At 31.4% G+C, this 18,682-nt stretch overlaps 2 protein-coding genes across 7 annotated transcripts in view; one reads left to right on the forward strand and one right to left on the reverse strand.

Annotated features, from left to right (window-relative positions):
* LOC134721948 (AMP deaminase 2-like) overlaps positions 1–847 on the reverse strand; it is a 44,462-nt gene extending 43,615 nt beyond the window's left edge. For all 5 annotated transcript variants that reach the window (XM_063585278.1, XM_063585276.1, XM_063585277.1 and 2 more), the window contains exon 1: positions 649–847. In XM_063585278.1, the coding sequence (XP_063441348.1) occupies positions 649–697 (49 nt within the window). In that variant the 5' untranslated portion in view covers positions 698–847. The remainder of the gene's footprint in view (positions 1–648) is intronic.
* On the forward strand, positions 812–16,174 carry LOC134721949 (BAG family molecular chaperone regulator 1-like). Of its 2 annotated transcripts, none has more exons than XM_063585281.1 (7): positions 812–887; positions 3,712–3,843; positions 4,640–4,722; positions 4,958–5,071; positions 5,540–5,710; positions 6,338–6,393; positions 15,879–16,174. In XM_063585281.1, the coding sequence occupies exons 1-7, from the start codon at positions 857–859 to the stop codon at positions 15,895–15,897; spliced, it is 606 nt and encodes a 201-aa protein (XP_063441351.1). In that variant the 5' UTR covers positions 812–856; the 3' UTR covers positions 15,898–16,174. The 2 variants fall into 2 exon arrangements, with proteins under 2 accessions (XP_063441351.1, XP_063441350.1); XM_063585280.1 differs by lacking the exon at positions 812–887 and adding an exon at positions 1,011–1,156.
* Positions 16,175–18,682: the final 2,508 nt, after the last annotated feature.

Here is an 18,682-nt window from a genome sequence, read left to right on the forward strand (position 1 = left end):
CAGGTTTTGTTTGTTTGTATGTTTTAAAATCTTCTTGTCCATTTTAGGCCCTAACGTCTCAACTATGCTTCTTGTTTTTGCTAAGCCTTCGACTTTAGTCGAAAAAGTGAGACATAGCGATCCTACATTCCGTCGATTCGTCGCATTATTGTATCAGGATCTTTGTAGAAGCTTAATGAGGACGTAGTAGCATCGTGAAAGCAACAGAAATTTACATTTTCATGCCTTTATCGAGACTCTGGGATCGGGCTGTTTGACGCTCAGGATTTCTGGATTGACCCTGTTGGGATCTGGGAATTCTTTTGTTCGATTTTCAGGATGCAGGGATTTAACTTATTTAAATTTGTGAACTCAGGATTTTGTGTTTTTAAGCCCAGGATTTCCGGATCACCCCTCCTATCCCTCATGTTTGATTAAAAAAAAATAATCATACAGACTTCGTCCCCATTCACAGGTAATGATTGCCTCATATTAAAGAGAAGAGTTTGTATATATACCCTATGCATTTAGATATAGATTTATGAGTATGTACATTCTATACCACAGTTTCATTTTAATGCAAACTACCCTAATTCAAAAATCATTATATAATAAGGATGCAGACGTTTGACCTTAGTGAACTTGATGAAATCAATTTTATACATTTACCTGCAGCGGCTGGCCTTTTCTTTATGTCATTTGGTACGTTTCCGTTCATTTTGAATAGCTTTTAACCTAAAACACAAATCATAAATTGTTTGAATATCAAAATTGCATCTGACAGCAGCAGTTTCTCCAAATTATTTTTACGTTTCAAGATTCAGTAAACATTAGAGAACTCGTCCAAGGGACATAACTGATCTAGAAGGCCAAGAAGATGTTTATTTTCTTTGTTATCTTGAAAACGAGTATTGAAAATTGACTTAAAAAACAACGTAGTTTGCTATGTTACATATATGATACATTATTGATATAAAATAAACAAACATAGGCCTAGATTTTATCAATATTTTTTAGCTGGATAACCGTGTTCGGATTTCACTCCTGTCTGCTCCCTTGATTTGCGGTTTAGAAATTATTTATGAATGTTGACATTGGCAATCAAATTTATTCTTCAAAAACACAACTATCAACATGACAGACCAAAGACACCGCATGAAATTAAATATCAAACATGGTACTTATCAAATATATTTGTCCATACTGAAAAAATACATTTCACCTGTGTGAAACAGTGACAAAACCCAGGGGCGGATCCAGGACCTCGATGTCTGGGGGGGCACCATGAACCAATTTTTTTTAATGTATATATATATATATATATATATGCGAGTGTGAGTGGGTACTAGGTTTGTTTTGTTTGTTTTGGGTGCTTTTTTGTTTTTATTGTTTGTTTTTTTTTTGTTGGGGGGAGGGAGGGGGGGGTCAGATATCATCGTTTCTATATTTCGATTTGTTTTACGTTTTTTACTTTTTCACTTTACTGCCAATTGATCTTTATTATATTCGACCTAAACATGCATCAAATATTTGCCACTGGACGTTTAACAACCATGCAACAATAAAACAATACTTTCTTTACATTTCATCACCACTATATTCTTTCAACTATATTTTTTGGCCTCGCTTCTAGACTCACTTTTTTCACATTATTCTAATATCTGCAAAACACCTTTAATTATATCTTCATGAATGGTGACCTTATATCCTCATACGTGTACGCGGTAATTGAAAAAAGAACAATAAAAACAAATATAACCGCATGCTTCGTTTTTTAGAGAAATGTATAAGTCCTAGATTCTGTTACAAACTAAATTTTAACGAAAATCAAATAGCATTTTATTAATGATTATTTAATAGGAAATGTCAATTCATTTTTCCTGGACAGGGGGAAAGCATTAGGGGAAAGGGGAGGGGAAGTAAAACAAATTGTTGATTTCCCTTGAAAATAAGAGGGGAATGAAATATGACATTCCGTTTAAAAAACATATATCTTCTTAGTTATCAAAAAATATATAGTTTAGTTAGTTGCTGAATAAAATCACTAAAAGAAAGTTTTGGAAAAAAACGTACATTTACAGGAAATGTTTGTACCTATTCTTCAAATACACAGATCAGAAGTTTCACCTGGTAATCAATCTTAATCGGCATTGTATTTTAAACAAATACGTACAATTCCAATCAACATGTTAATGTATTTTAGATAAAAGCTTTTGCAAAGAGACATTTATACACACAGGTGTCAATATTTACACACCCACCGATAAGTTGTCATAAATCACGCATTGGGACGCTGGTATTAATTAACGGCCAGTTTAAGAAGTCGTCTAATCAAGCTGTGACAATTTCCGCACTAGATAAGAAGTTTTAGTAGATATAAAATTATGTTAGAAAACAAATTTGGTGACCTGAACTGGGGGGGCACGTGCCCCCTGTGCCCCCCCGGTAAATCCGCCACTGAAACCAAACCATATTGTTTGTTATTTTCACTTGCAGTCAAAACAGGAACATATATATATAGGTATACTGTTCCCAGGTCAAAACATGCTACATATACATGTTTACTGGGAAATGTATATCAATGTTTTGTTTATGTTTCTGATTTTATCCTTTTTTGAAAAAACACACTCTTCATTACTTGACCTGAAATTCTTCGACACTTTACATGCTTTACATGATCTAATGACATACTGTTCTTCTGGGAAATAACTGTTCTATTCAGTGTCTGTTCATGCATTTTCATATTCACCTACATCATGTACAAAATTGTATATTTATATGAGATGAAAGCTATGGGTTGTTCATTGTACACTGAGACTACTATAACACGTGTTATAGTAGTCTCAGTTGTACAGCAATGCCCGCTGAGGGACGGACAAAAAATTGTCAGTAGAAAATCTAACTCTTACATACACATGATACACTGAGGGGTTTACACTTTTGGGTATAATTTTCACAAATTTTTTGTTCTTCTCTAGCTGGGATTAGAACTTGTGCTACTGAGATATCGTGACACCAAATTGCCTGCACTGTATCTGATGCGCTTGACCACCTTGGCTTCAAAAAAAAAAGCTTTCAGTGGCCAGGTTTTACCTTTCCTATAATATACATATATATATAAAAAATGACTGAATAATAGTAAAAGATAAATCTTTCGGGGCGATGGATCATATAAATATGATACAGTACACTACAAAATATAATATATAACAAGTTTAAAAGGGTACAAGATCACTTCACTGCTTGCCAATTAGACAACTCTTCACAAGAGACCAAATGCAACAGGGAACTAACAACTATAGGTCACTGTACAGCTTCAACAGTGAGAAAAGTCCAAACTAAATAATCACCTATAAAAGGCCTTGAAATGACAAATGTAAATCAAGAAATCTAAATGGCCTATTATAAATTTATGTACAAAAAAAGTATAACATATAAAACCGAACTATAAAAATCAGATGAAAAAAGGCTTTCAACTCATCAGATGGATACAAATAGAAATACATCTAACAAGAACACAGAGTGGACATAGCCTATTTCAATCAAAAGCTTGTTACTTCTCTGAAACAGATACCTATATTATGATTATATATTATGATTTTAATATTAACATTACAAGGTATTTAAATTAAGTTTATTACATTTATTAAGAAATTGTTGATAAAACTAATGGCATGTTATTAAGTTGAAGTTTTATTCTTGTTGATACAACACCTCTTACTTCTTTTACAGGCTCAGTCCGACACAGCATTATTTTAGAATTACCATCCAATTCCTATGAGGTATTGAAAGTCCAACATTTGATGGACAAAATGGTGGAGATGTTTGGAATACCTCTTGAATGTCAGAAAATTGTTCATAAAGGTAAACATGGTAACATGAACTGAGTTATTGATATGAAAATGTATACGTAGGGATAATTAGTTCTAAGAAAAAAAAAATTAATGTCATCTTCTGCACAACAAACAGAGGAATTAAAAAAATGAATAGCTAAAAGTATGATTTAAAACATTTTTTATTGGCCAAATACTGATTTAATGTTCTTGAACTGTGCTTAAAGTTCCTTTGAAATTGATCATATTGAATTAACTCTGCATATGATGATTTAAGTAGTGCCCCAAGTTAGACAGACAGAAATTATTTTCTTCAAAGTTTTTAAGACTGATGGTTGATTTTAAGTAGATCTTTATACCCCAGGTAAATGTTTTAAACAATGTCTGAAAATTGTATATTTACTGAGTTATCTCCCCTTATAATCCATCATGGTGACTAGAAATATAATTTATAAGTGTTAAACAATTCATTGTGGTACATAATTTTGATCAGTGATAGGATGAGAGTCTTTTTTCATAGACTGATGTACATGTATTTGAAAATTAGTTATAAATTGATATGAAGGATAAAATAGTTTTTGAGAGAGAAAAACATAAAAATTCTTTGATATGATACAAAAGCATCTTTTAAAATTATGTGTATTGTCTTCTGTTTTTGTAGGGTCAAATCAAAACAAAAATGAGCACTACAATAACACATTTTCACAGATCAATACTGTTCGACAGTTTCATAATTTTTTATTCACAGTGTCTGAGAAATACTTATAAAAGTTGATTATAGTCAAATCTCTTTATGAATCATGAATAAACTAAGATATGATTTTCAGGAAAGACATTAAAGGATCCTGGTGATATTTTGAGAGAAATAGGTGTCAGGGATGGTGCGACAATAATGTTATTGGGAAAAAAGGTATTTTTTAAATTGAAAAGTTATAAAAAAATAATATTATATGAGAAAGTTTAAGTATGGTGAAAAATTACTCAATGTTAAGTATATAAATTACCAAATTTGTCCTAATCCCAGCATACCACAGAATAAGAGAAAAAATGATAATAAGAACAGATGTTTTCAAATCTTTTTAAGAATTCTCAAATCAAATCAAATAATATTTTGAACTTATATTTGTTTCCACATTTATTTATAGCCAGACCCTATAGAGGACAAAGAAATGAAAAAGTTATCAGATATAGAAAAAGATGTAGAGAAAAATGAAAAGAGATTGAGTGATATTACATATGAATTAGATGGTATTCATAGAGTAAGTAAACTATTAAATACTTTACCACCATTTTATAGACTATAAACAACAATCACAGTAATTAATTGATTTTCTTTTTCACCACCCATCATTATAGACAGAAAGGGATGACAGACATACAGACCTAAAATGCTAGTACTCTTATGTTTAACTTTCTTTTTCAGGCTGATATTGATAACACTGGTACATATTTCATATTTAATTTTAAGTTAATTGTTTAATAAAAAATATGAGTTACTTCCCTTAGCCTTAACATTCTCTTATTGATATTACAGGTCCACTTGGCAAATTCAGCAGTCAAGAAAATTGAAACATATGTGTTTATGCAAACATACCACTTGATTACCTGATAGTCTGATGTGTACTCTTTCTTTATTTTAATTGTCTTTTTGTCAAAAAATTTAAATATTTGAATGAGAGGAAAAAGAGGGTGCTGAAAATTAAAATTATTTTAAATTTTAATTTCAGGGTTATATAAATGATGATCTGAAGTTACCGGCTTTAAATCAATTAAAGAAAAAACTAGGAGGAACCTCAGAAATATTTATGAAACAATTATTATCTCTAGATGCCTTAACTTTTGAAGAGAGTAATAAAGGAGGGAGAGGAAAACGAAAAACTATAGTAAACAGAATACAGGTAATTATATAAACATTTAATTAAAATATTTATGCCATTATAAAACCATTATCAAATAGATGAATGTATATCAATGTTCTCAATGTAAATTTGGTGGGTAATTGTCACAGATATATATCCATGGTTATCAAAGATACTAGGATTATAATTTAGTACGCCAGACGCATGTTTCGTCTACACAAGACTCATCAGTGACACTCAAATCAAAATATTTATAAAGTCAAACAAGTACAAAGTTGAAGAGCATTGAGGATCCAAAATTCCAAAAAGTTGTGCCAAATATGGCTAAGGTAATCTATGCCTGGGATAACAATTTGGTAGGTAATTGTCACAGATATATATATCAAAACTGTTATTTTACTTTGCGACATGATCTTTTTATATATGATTTAATACCCATATTTCATTATTTGATCAGGGTGACCCAGGGTGCGTTATTTTATTGGTTATAATTAGATGTTTTACTTAATTGTTCAGATGTGCAAATGGCAAACAGACAGTATTTTGAAAATATCTCGATAATTACAAGATAAATTTTATTTTTCAACGAATATTTCAAACTTTAAAATTATTCAAACATGTTTTATTTGGCATTTTAGTATTTCTTTATTATTGTTGCCTTTGCAGGTTTTGTTGGACAGATGTGATGGACTGATGTCAGGATTAAATGACCAGATAACAAGGTTGTCTATATGAAATGCACCTTAATCACAGCATACCTCACCTCTTCTTATGTTTGCACTGCACAGATTTTTATACTCAAACACTCAAATTATATAGAAAGTTTATTTGTGTTTTGAATTGTGTGTTTTTGAGAACTTTTTGCAACTTTATTCTATGTTTCAAATTGCACATTTTATGTTACATTGTTGCACATTACTATTTTTGCCTTTGATTTAAGACTGCATGTGAGCTGTTACCATCATTTGACATCTATTGTTGTCCCCTGCATGTTGTGTTTTGGGGTACATAGAAATATGAACATAGAATCTCTCAATCCATACATTATTGTTAGTGCTCTCATGTGTACAATTCTTGTCAGATTTTTATCAAACTGAAATCAGATGCTAATATTAGCAATGTCTTCAACAGATTTTAATCATCCATTTTTGACAGAGTTTTGCTCCTTGGAATTATTATCCTCTGATGTGTAAAATTCTTGCCATGTTTCTATTAAACTAATATCATAGGCTTATTTCAACAATAATCTCACAAATAAGAAAATAAACAATTTCAAAAGAGTTATGCCCCTTTGTAAAATTGAATATACAGAAAGTTACATTTTAAGCACTCTCAAATGTTCAATTCTTGTCAGATTTTTATCAAACTTATATTGGTATCAAAATTTCAGAATATTAAAATTTTCAAGCAGGAACCCCTAACATGTTTAAGGTGTTTGTTTTAAAGGAGACGTGACACAATTTTTTTTTTTTTTGATTAATTAATAAATATTGGTAAAAAAATATATTGTAATAAATTTTTCTTGTCAAAACATCATTTAACGGCCTTTAAATGGTCAAAGAATCAGCGCTTGTCGTAATCTTTGATTTTTAATGAGATACCGGTCACGTGATCGTGATGACGTCAGTGGATACAAGCCGAGAAAATGTCTCAATGAGGACGAAGTCGATCATATTTATGCATAATTAAACAATGAACAGTGTTAGCATCAGTTTTCAAGGCAACTCTCTAACTTTAGATATTCGACCGTATCATTTTGAGCCGTTACTTGTAGAAAAAAATCAAGTAGAAGATATAAATTCGTCATCCGACATTGACGATCTTTCAAGCAATGTCGATATAATATAAAAATACTATATCAATAATTAATTTCACCAAAAATAAAGATACATTTCTTAAAAATGTTTGTGTGAAATGTAATTACATTTAATAAGAGAAAAGGATAGGTCATAAAGAATGTAGGACAGAAAGTCACAGGACAAAAAATCACAGCCAAAAAAGTCACGGACAAATCGTCACAGTACAAAAAGTCACAATTTATTTTCGAAATTATTTTTCTAATAACAAGAAAAAAATAATTTAGGAAAATACCAAATTTTTGATTTATTATATATGAAGTAACTTTGTTACTTAAAATTATTCAATAGATATCAATAATCAAATAATTGTTATAAAAATAACATGTCAAAGTGGCTTGATATCTATAAATGGCTTCATTTTGGCGTCAGATATATCCTTTGCATGATAATTTTTTTTTTTTTCATCAATCAAGCTTCATGAAAAATTTCTTAAACAAGCAAATGAATAAAAATAATAGAATAACTATCACCTTACCAAGTATGACGGGTGTAAAATTTGAATCACTAAAGCTGTCACCAATAAATGTGTTATAAGTATGACATAACAGGGGGTTTTGGGGGGGGGGGGGGGGGTATTAAAAGAAATATTTTAAGAAGTTGTATAACAGTAAAATAAATCCATATGTCTCTTTTCCTCCATAATAATCCCATTGAAAATGTTCTATCAGTACTGTCTTATTTTTTTTAAAATATTTTTTCTGTGTGGTATATCTTCAGTGTTTTAATTGTTTTGTATTTTGTGACTTCTATCTAACTTCGACAAAGTTTGGCATAGGGGCCGTATAATATGTAAAATGAAAGCTTACAACATTGACGGAAACTTATTGAATTGGTTTCAGGACTATCTTCACGACAGAAAACAGAGAGCAGTAATGCATAACAGAAATTTGAAAAAAAACACGATAAACGATTATATAAAATTGAAACGTTTCATTTGTACGGCCCAATAACGCAATTGAGATGTTCCCATTCATTTATAACAATGATCTATTTAGAGCTAATATTATAAATGATCCTCCTTGTCATTGTGGGTCAGATATTGAGGATGTCTACCATTACTTCTTTGTTTGTCCAAAATACACATCATGCAGAAAAACCTTATTCAATAATCTTAACTGGCTATCTGAAAGCATTGTTTTAGATACAAAACTATTAATTTGCGAACACATTGAACTTTCGAATGAACAAAATATTCAAATTTTCAAACATGTTCAAAATTTCATACAATGGCCAAAAAGCTTTTGTTAAGCCTTGATAGTCTATGATAGAGCGTTACTGTTACTGGCACGGAACATCATGATCGTCATCATAAGTACACACGTCATTGTCACATTATCATATGACTTTTCAAACTTTCCTTTTCTCTTTTTTACGAATGAAAGCTAGTATTATTCTATAAACTGTTTGCCTTATATGTATGTCCATTATATCATACTAGTATAATTGTAATTTTATATTGTCCATGTTGTATGATTTACTTGTGTCTAATCCAATTTGCTTCAATTCGGAAAATAAAATAATGTTTCAACTAACTCAGTCTATACTTATACATAATCTACTACTCCCAGGTCTGTATCAATTGGATGTATTTGCATTATTTAAGTTAAAACTATGTAATACAGCTTTATGTCTTATGCAATATAAAGACTTGCATACATTCACTAGCCAAAATATTCGTTGCACATTCAAATCACCTTTTGCGTATAGTTTTTCACCGCAATAACATTGCATCAATGGTCTGTCATTTTGAAAGCATCACTTGGCATCTCTTCACAATTATTTTTTATTAAGAAATAAAATGATTATTAATTAAAGAATAAAATAATAAGGGTAAGTACTAATAACTTATTGCAAAACACCTTTCATACCTGCCTTATTTCTATTAGAAAACTCATAGAAATTTAAGTACCAACTACAGGTTATGTATTAGTTATGGGGACTGACAGGCTTTTTTTTAATTATTTTTTTACTTAAGAAGCATTACTTCTTAATTCTCTATTTATTTTGCTTATTTAATTATTGTTATCGTACTCCATTGTTTACAAAGTAAATTCACAAACCCAATATTTTCGATCCGCCCCCTTTTAAAAGCTGCACTGTCCAGTCCTTTTTTCTCTATTCTGTAATATATGGAAGTGTTTAACGACCTTGACTGGCTTTTCAGCCCTCGCACGGTCGGCTCGGTGCCCGAAGACGATTGGTGAGCATTTAAATATTTTGTGCCGTGGGTCAGGAACGGGTAGCAAAGGACGCCGAATGGAGGCCGCCATCTTGGTTTTGGTGAGTTGTTTTTGGTTTGTTGACTATTTTGGATTTTACTTCTTCACAACGGCTGCTTTCAGGGCCAGTTTGGTCAGCTTGGCAGCCCGCTAGCCTCGATGATGGAGTACTGGTAGATGAATCGTGGACGTAGTTCTAAAGATGACAGGAAGCGTTATCAGGACCCAAGCCGTGAGGCAGGAAAATGAAGGTCGTATCACCCAACAGCCTAGGATACAGCCCTCGGACGTTAATCGGCATGACACTCCCCATAATAGACAATGGTTTTGGAGGCATGTTAACGCGGGTACGCCAACTACTACGTCTCTCTGTACGGCATGGATTGGTTTCTGTCATCTTAGTAGTATGTCGTTGACCATCTAGCAATAAACCCTCATCGAAGATAGCGGGTAAAGGAGAGCTGACCCAGCACGTCCGTTCAGCTGTAAGGACTGAGACGTGACTGTATGATGAATGGATTGTGATGATGGATTGATTCTGTAATACCCCATGTCCGACAGTTAAGTATTGACTATTGTTTATTCAAACAGGTTAAACAGATATGCATTACGTAACTTATATCCATAACAATTGCCAACCTCACCTGTGAACCCAGTAGGTGAGCCCATGGATGTACACAGATTCGGCGCATGTTACGCAATAGCGCGTATTGCCGATGTCTTACATATCACCACCCGGGGCATGACACCTGTAGCTTTCAACTTCAAAGGTAAATCAAGCGTTGTAGAGAACGTGTGCCGATACCTGTAACTTCTGATCAATGTTGATGACTTTTAATTTACTATGTCCAATTTCAGTGTACACACCTGCACACGTGAACAGGTAGTAAGGTTACACACAGGAGGTACAAAATACCAATTTTTAATATTGAGATATATTTGGCTATACAATTATACACAAATATGACTAAACTATATAAAAAAAAATTATAAAGTGAACCAAAAAATATTTGCGAAGAAAAAAAAAAAAATTCTTCAGCCTTTCTCTGCTTTTTATAAGCTCCCTGCGTATATAGGTATAGGTGGACTGGGCTCAGCTGTTGTTGGTTGTTTCAATGGAATATCAGGTACTGCATTTGGAGTTTTGGCTTCATGGTAGGACATCCCAGACCCTCGAGATTCTTCTTAACTTCTGGGTCACGATCGTAACAAACATTTGTAAAGTGGGCGGAACAAAGTCTATGACTAGTGCTTGGTAGGAAGTCCTCTCCCCCTGGGTAAGATGATGATCTACTCGGAAAACGAAAAAAAAAAATTCAAACTGTCTTATGCCTTCTGTTGCATCCACTGGCAGCACACAGAACCATTTTTAATCACCGTCATGCTTTTTTTTAAGATATTCGAAAATGAAATTGCGCTAATTATGCCTATACACCCGTCAGTCAAATATGATTGATGTAACCACTGACGTCACAGCCTCGTTCTGAGTGACTTCCGGGATTGAAATATGCATAATTAGTAGGTCGACAGATCGATACATTTAGATTCATTATTTATCCATTTAAACGATAATTATATTGCTTTCGATGTTTTTTGGGGGGTAATTATGTATAAATAAATATTTATTTACAAAAAAAAAAATATAAAAAAATCATGTCACATCTCCTTTAAGCACTTCATTTCTTATTTTAACAAACATTTGGTTAGGTAAATTCTTTACAGAACAATTAGGATAAAATGTCAGATGACTCATGTTACATGTGACCTCCAAGGCTATTTAAGGTCAATGCATATATATTATGGAATTATGTAAATACTTTTGTTGTTTGTAGAAATGCTGTTTAGAAAAAAAAATTGCATTTAGTTTTACTTATATTTCACTTGTCAGATGTTTGTATCTGACCTTTTCTTTGCATTCTTCATAAAGTTCTTGAGAGAGAATTGATATAGCTGAAATGACAGTTTTATACTGCAAACTTTTAGAATTTTTATTATGAGTTTATGAAAATGAAGGGGCCTTGGTGGCCAAGTGGTCTAAGTAGTTACTACTGTAATCACTAGCTAGTCAACACTGAGGTTGTGAGTTCAAACCCCGCTTGTGTGGGTGCATTTGACTCCAATCTTAATGGACAAGGATTGTCAGTTTCCCTATCGAAGATCAGAGGTTTTCTCCTGGCACTCCGCCAATACAAACTGGTCGCCAAGAAATAACAAAAATGCGGTGCTTAAAAGTGATGTTAAAACACCAAAAATTAGTATAAATATGAACAATATGAAGTAAATCAAATAACAAATGAATTAATTAAATTAAGATAGATCTTATTTTGAATGTGTTTAGTTAGAATAAATGCAGCCAATGGAATATTGTTTTGCACTTATAAAAAATCCCATTCATTTCTGAATATACTGTGGAAAATATTTCTTGATTTAAGGTGGTACCTAACACTACAGGGAGATAACTCTGTAAAGTCAGCTAAACATTTTAATTACCTTGTGTTGTAAAAAGAATATGAAGCTTCTCAATGATCAAGATATGGTATGATTGCATTCATCAATTTGTAAAAGTAAACCATTATAGGTCAAAGTAAGTCTACAACATGCAGCCTTGTCTCCAACCAAACAGCAAATAACTTGTGTAAAACCATTCTTATGGGAAAACCAACGGTCTAATCTATATAAAATATGAGGAATGAGAAACACAATATAAACCACATCAACAAACGACAACCTACTTAACATCAGATTTTCAACTTAGGACAGGTGCAAACAAATGCTGCTGGTTGAAAAGTTTTAATTGGTACCAACCTGCACCCTTATTTGAAACAATAAGGAAACATCACAACATAGAAAGACACACTATAAAATATCAATTGAAATATGGCTTAAGGTCAAGGAACAGTAAATGGGCTATGTCGCAGATTTTGCTAAAAATTTGCATACAACCTTGGCTCGTTGAACTACAACTGAAAATCGAAAAAATAATACATTTATCTCTTTTATTATCTGAAAAATTGCAGATTGATTTCTGTTAATATGGGTGAATATTTGTATAGAAAGCACATAAAATCGGCGAAAAACCTTCTAAAATTTGTCTTAAAATCGCCAAATCTCTAATTCCACTCCATAGATTTTTCTTAAAAAACTATATATTGTTGACACATAAATTTCTGTTTTAATGATATAACATAATCATAGGGTCACCGACTTCGTTTTTTGTCTAATAATCAATTGGTTACCTTGTTGGTAGTGAAAAACGTCAAAAATCAACGTTTTACGGCCTGTAACCGGTGTAACGTGATAACGTTACGATTATTTCGACGTTTTGTTTGATTTTTTCACAAAGAGCGCAACTTTAAATGATGTATACCATAAAAACGAAGTCGGTGACCCTATCTTTATTTTGCATCATTATAACGAAAATTTATGTATCATCAACATATAGTTTTTTAAGAAAAATCTATGGAGTAGAATTGGAGATTTGGCGATTTTAAGACAAATTTCAGAAGGGTTTTCGCCGATTTTATGTGCTTTCTATACAAATGTTCACCCATTTTGTAAGAATTCAATCAGTAATATTTCAAATAATAATTGAAATAAATGCAATATTTTTCGATTTTCAGTTGAAGTTCATCGAGCCAGATGCCAAATTTTACTGAAATCTGTGACATAGCCAATTTACTGTAACTTGAGCTTAACTCAATCAAAAGACAAATTAACACAAGTGAATATAAATTGAACAAATAAATTTTATCTATGATACAATGTAAATACAAAAATGATAAAACTAGTAGGGTTGAAAAAATAAAGGTAAAAATAGTATGCAGCTGTGAGAAATTATATATGCATATATCAAAAAAATAAATTCATGATATTTATCGTAGAAATTTTTGCATTTTAAAAGAGCAGAAACAGTATCTTTAAAATTAAATTTATACTTGTAAAACTTATAATAATGATTGTTTTGAGGATTTTCACAATTTCTTTCATATCCTTTGTTAAACACTTTTCCAATTTTACTGTGATTCTACATGTACATACAATACACTTGAATAAAAGGGAAAAAAGTTGAAATTGAAAGGAAAGCTAAAATTCCTTTGAGCATCTGAGGTATTTGTGTCATGGCAATGGATATACATTCAAATATTTAACTCAGAGAATACAGCATTGTATATGTATATATAAAAAAAGAAGATATGGTATGATTTCAAATGAGACACTCTCCACAATAGATCAAATCTCACAAAAATTAACAACTGTAGGTCACCATACAGCCTTCAACAATGAGCAAAGCCTATACCAATTAATTTGTCAGCTCTAAGAGGCCCGAAATGACAAATGTAAAACAATTCAATAGTTCAATTATCAATTTTAACAATAATATGTATACACATGTGAAAGGGAATAAAAATTTCAAATCACAATAAATCATGAATTGGTGAGTATTTCAAATTCAATTAATTATTAATGAATATTTTTTTACATAATGGGGACTGAATATATAGTCAGTTTTTTGTGTGAATTAACTCTGTAGAGAAGACTGGTTAAATGGTAAATTAAGGTAAATTCTTTTGTGATATATTTTTATTTAATTTGTTTTTTGTTTGTTTTATTAATCTCCTCTCTTTACAATTTATACCTATAATATTTTCATTTAAACGTTTATGTGTAGATATTTTATTTGCTTGTTGTTATAAGTATCTAACCATGGCAGGGGTATTATTTTGTATTTTTGTTGTTTACTAATTTGCTTATGGTGCAGAAAAATATAACTTGATAAACTGCAACATTACTTGGGATCAAGTGTTAAAGTACTGTGAAGTAACTATACACAATGAAAGTAGTATTTCCTTGGACACTTATACATGTACTATTAATACAAAAAAGACATTTAACCACTCAAAAAAGGACTTATCTGTCAGACTTTGTACTTAATTGTGGGTTTTTTTTGCTTGGAAAAAAAGCCATGAAAAAAGAATTATCTTGTACAAAAGTAAGAAATGTCATCATTAATTTATTTTGCAATATTCTTTTAGTTTTTTCTTTCAGAAATTCATCACTTTAAAATTATTTTCATGAATCCTATTTTACCAATCTTTATAAAAATGTGATATATTATGTAGGAAATATTTTTCCTGTAATGATATTTTTTTCAACTTTTAACTGCAATAATAAATGTAAATGCATATGATATTTATTTGTGTAGAAGTATTTTCTTATTTAAGATTAAGAATGAATCTAAACAATGATTTATGTAAATCACTAGTCAGTAAACTCAATGATGAATAGAATTTAAAATTAATGGATTTGTGATTTATGACAAATGATAGCATGTTATTCATATAATATTAGATAACAAATTTTCATAATTTTTTGTTTTGTGATGTCAAACTTTTCTGTTTAAAAACTTTATTAAAAGGAGTATGTTCGATAAGGTCCTAAAATGGCCCCCTTTTTTAGCGTAAATTTCAAATTCAGATTTATCGACCAATATCACGATAAATTACAGCTTATACATTGACTAGCTAGGATATAAACCATTTTGTTGAAAATTTTACGTTTCTGCGTTTTATTATGACGTCACAAGTGGCCATGTACTCATATCGATTTTTCACGAAAAAATCAATGAAAATGGGTTAATTTCCATAGATAATTGGACATATACATAGAGCGCATGCGTCGACAACAAAGATCTTTTAAAATAATGTTTGTGAAGACATTTCACATGTCTTATTTGAATCTTAAGCTTGTCGACGCCTGCGCTCTATGTTTCCTGGTCCTTCATTTGGTTGAAATCTAGCTGATTTTGTCAAATTTCACCAAAATCCCTGATTTTGACCTTTTTTGGATGTAAAAATCAACGTGTTAGATTTAAATTTGACAAAAACAGTTCTCTTTAACTTTCTAACATGTCTTTTAGGCAACTTAAAACATTTATTGTCTTATAACTATGAACTTTATAATTGGGGCCAAATATGGCCCTTACCGAACTTACTCCTTTAGACTTCCAATAATTTTCTTTTATTTTACAAACCCAATGATTTTTATGAAAAGTATTGATCAGTGTTCATAAATGTTTATTCTTTAATTCAAAAATTATGTTTAATTGATATATTTTTTTACTTTATACAGGGAACAAGAACAGTCATGACCAAAGTGAAAAACAAAGTACAAAAGACATTAAGTGGTTTCAGGGTTTCAGAATAAATGTAACATTTGACAGTGTAAAGTCTTCAGCATTCTCATGTAGAAATCTCAAATATTTTCTTTATAAGAAACTTACAATGATTTTTTTCTAACTGTGTCTATTTACTGGTAGATCTATGTCAATAGGAAAACTTTTAATACATGTTGTCATGATACACAGAGTTTTTATGCATTTATATGTTACACAGATTTGGAAAAAAAGAATAAAACATAAAACATGAGTGTTTCATTTTTCATATATATATGTATCAGTTGTACAATGTAGACCAAGATTTATATAAACTGTTTTTGTGTACCAAGTTATAAGCCTGGTATCTGATAATTTTTATATACAGCACATTGAATACATCTGCTTGCAGACAGTTTCATCATCTGAATCAGAATCAACTACAAATATGTTCTGCACTTAAATGGTTTTATACAGCTGTATGAAAAAATATTGCAAAATCATATGCATAAATATGTGCCCTAATCAAATGCAAGCTTTATACTGGCATATATAAATATATAATTTGACTAAAACCTGATAAAACATGTACGGGTATGGGGAAAAGCCAGAGGATTGAACATTTACAAACAAAAACCTGCCATATTTTTATATGCATTTATGGTCCATGTGATGGATAATTCAATTGTCTTAAATCGTTGCTTTTCATTTTATTATTACAGTAATAAGAGGGGGGAAAGATACCAGAGGGACAGTGAAACTCATAGATCGAAAATAAACTGACAAGACCTTGGCTCAAAAAGAAAAAGACAAACAGACATAATATAGTACACAAGACACAATACAAAAGCTAAAGACTAAGCAACAGGAACCCCACATAAAACTTGAGGTGATCTCAGGTGCTCTGGAAGTGTAATATATATAGGCAGATCCTGCTCAGCATGTGGCAGTAGTCTTGTTCAGCATAAGAAAAGAGTTCTTGGATTTTGGAGGTCTGGTGTCAGGAAAGACAGCTAAAACTAATTGTTAAAAGTTGAAAATGTCAGAATGTAGAAGACCTGAAAGCTTCATAACTTGAATGCCTATGTTACAAAGTTTTCCTCTGTCATTTATCCATTGTCTTCAACCTAATTTTCATGGATCAGCAATTGCTTGAATATTTCTTATTTTTTGTCACTAGAATTTCTAATTTATATTGAGTAATATGATAACTATATTTGGTGTCTGGCTTCCTTGCAAGGTCTGTTAGGCAGGGTTCACCTGACCTCCATCTCATTTCATGGATCTGTGATAAAGGTTAAGTTCACATGGTCAAGTCCCAGATAATAGTTACCAGCAATAGGTAAACTATATAAGTAGTATGGAATGATTGTGTCATGTACATGTCACACTGGCAGGTCTCATCTAACCTTGACCTAAACTACATGGTCGACTAATGAATAACAGTTTTCATAGTTGAGTTTTTTTCTTTAGATCTTTAAAACAATAAGTCAACTATATTTGGTGTACTGAATAATTGCACAGTGTACACATCTGACTGGTATGATTCGTCTGACCTTAACCACATTTCCAATGGTCAATGTTCATTTTTTGTTGAGCCTTCTTTTGTTGCAGAAAGCTCAACATAGGGATAGTGATCCAGCAGCGGCGGCGTTAGCTAACTTCTTAAAAACTTTAAATTTAAGAAGATGGAAGACCTGGATGCTTCATACTTTGTATATGGATGCCTTATGTTACTAAGTTTTCATCAGTCACATGTCCAATGTCCTTGACCTCATTTTCATGGTTTAGTGACTTCTTGAAAAAAAAGTTAATATTTTTTGTAATGTTAAATTCTCTCTTATTATAAGTAATAGGACAACTATATTTGCTATGTGTGTATCTTCAAGGTCCTCATGCCCGTCAGACAGTTTTCACTGGAACTCTACCTCATTTCATGGATCGGTGAACAAGGTTAAGTTTTGGTTGTCAAATCAAAATCCCAGATACTATAAGCAATAAATATAGTATATTTGGTGTATGAAAGGACTGTAAGATGTACATGTCCAACAGGCAGGTGTCATCTGACGGTGACCTCATTTTCATGGTTCAATGGTTATAGTTAAGTTTTTGTGTTTTGATGTGTTTTTCTTATACTGTATGCAATATTATATTTAGTGTATGGAATGATTTAAAGATGTACATGCCTAGCTGGCAGGTGTCATCTGACCTTGACCTCATTTTCATGGTTTAGTGGTCAAAGTTAAGTTTTTGAGTATTGGTCTTTTTTCTTATACTAATTGCAATAGGTCAACTATATTTGGTGTTTGGTGTTTGGAAATATTTTATGATCTATTTGTCAGTCATGCAGGTTTTATTTGACCTTGACCTCATTTTCACAGTTCATTGATTTGACAGTGTTAAGTTTTTGTGTTTCATTGAGTATGCTTAGATCTGTGAATTTCATCATTTTGTAAGTAATAATTATGTACCAGATTTTCGAGTCCAACCCTTTTAACCTGATTTTTACATATTTTAAAACAGCATTTGACAATTATGTCAATACACCTTATCGCCATTTGTCCGCCATTACTGGATATCACACAGGTTCCCTTAAAATTTAGAAGTCATAAAACAAAATATCTGAAGCCACAATGGAAAATTGATTGTTGTATGCATCAAAAGTTCAAGCAGCTGGGTCAGCCGGGATTAGAAATAAGGTTTATAATTACATAAGTTTGTTTTCCCTTTAGTCATAAAGTTTAGCTGGGGCTAATATATCAGTTAGTATTATTATACAGAA

Source organism: Mytilus trossulus, chromosome 6 (assembly GCF_036588685.1).
Source record: "Mytilus trossulus isolate FHL-02 chromosome 6, PNRI_Mtr1.1.1.hap1, whole genome shotgun sequence".
NCBI lineage: Eukaryota > Metazoa > Mollusca > Bivalvia > Mytilida > Mytilidae > Mytilus > Mytilus trossulus.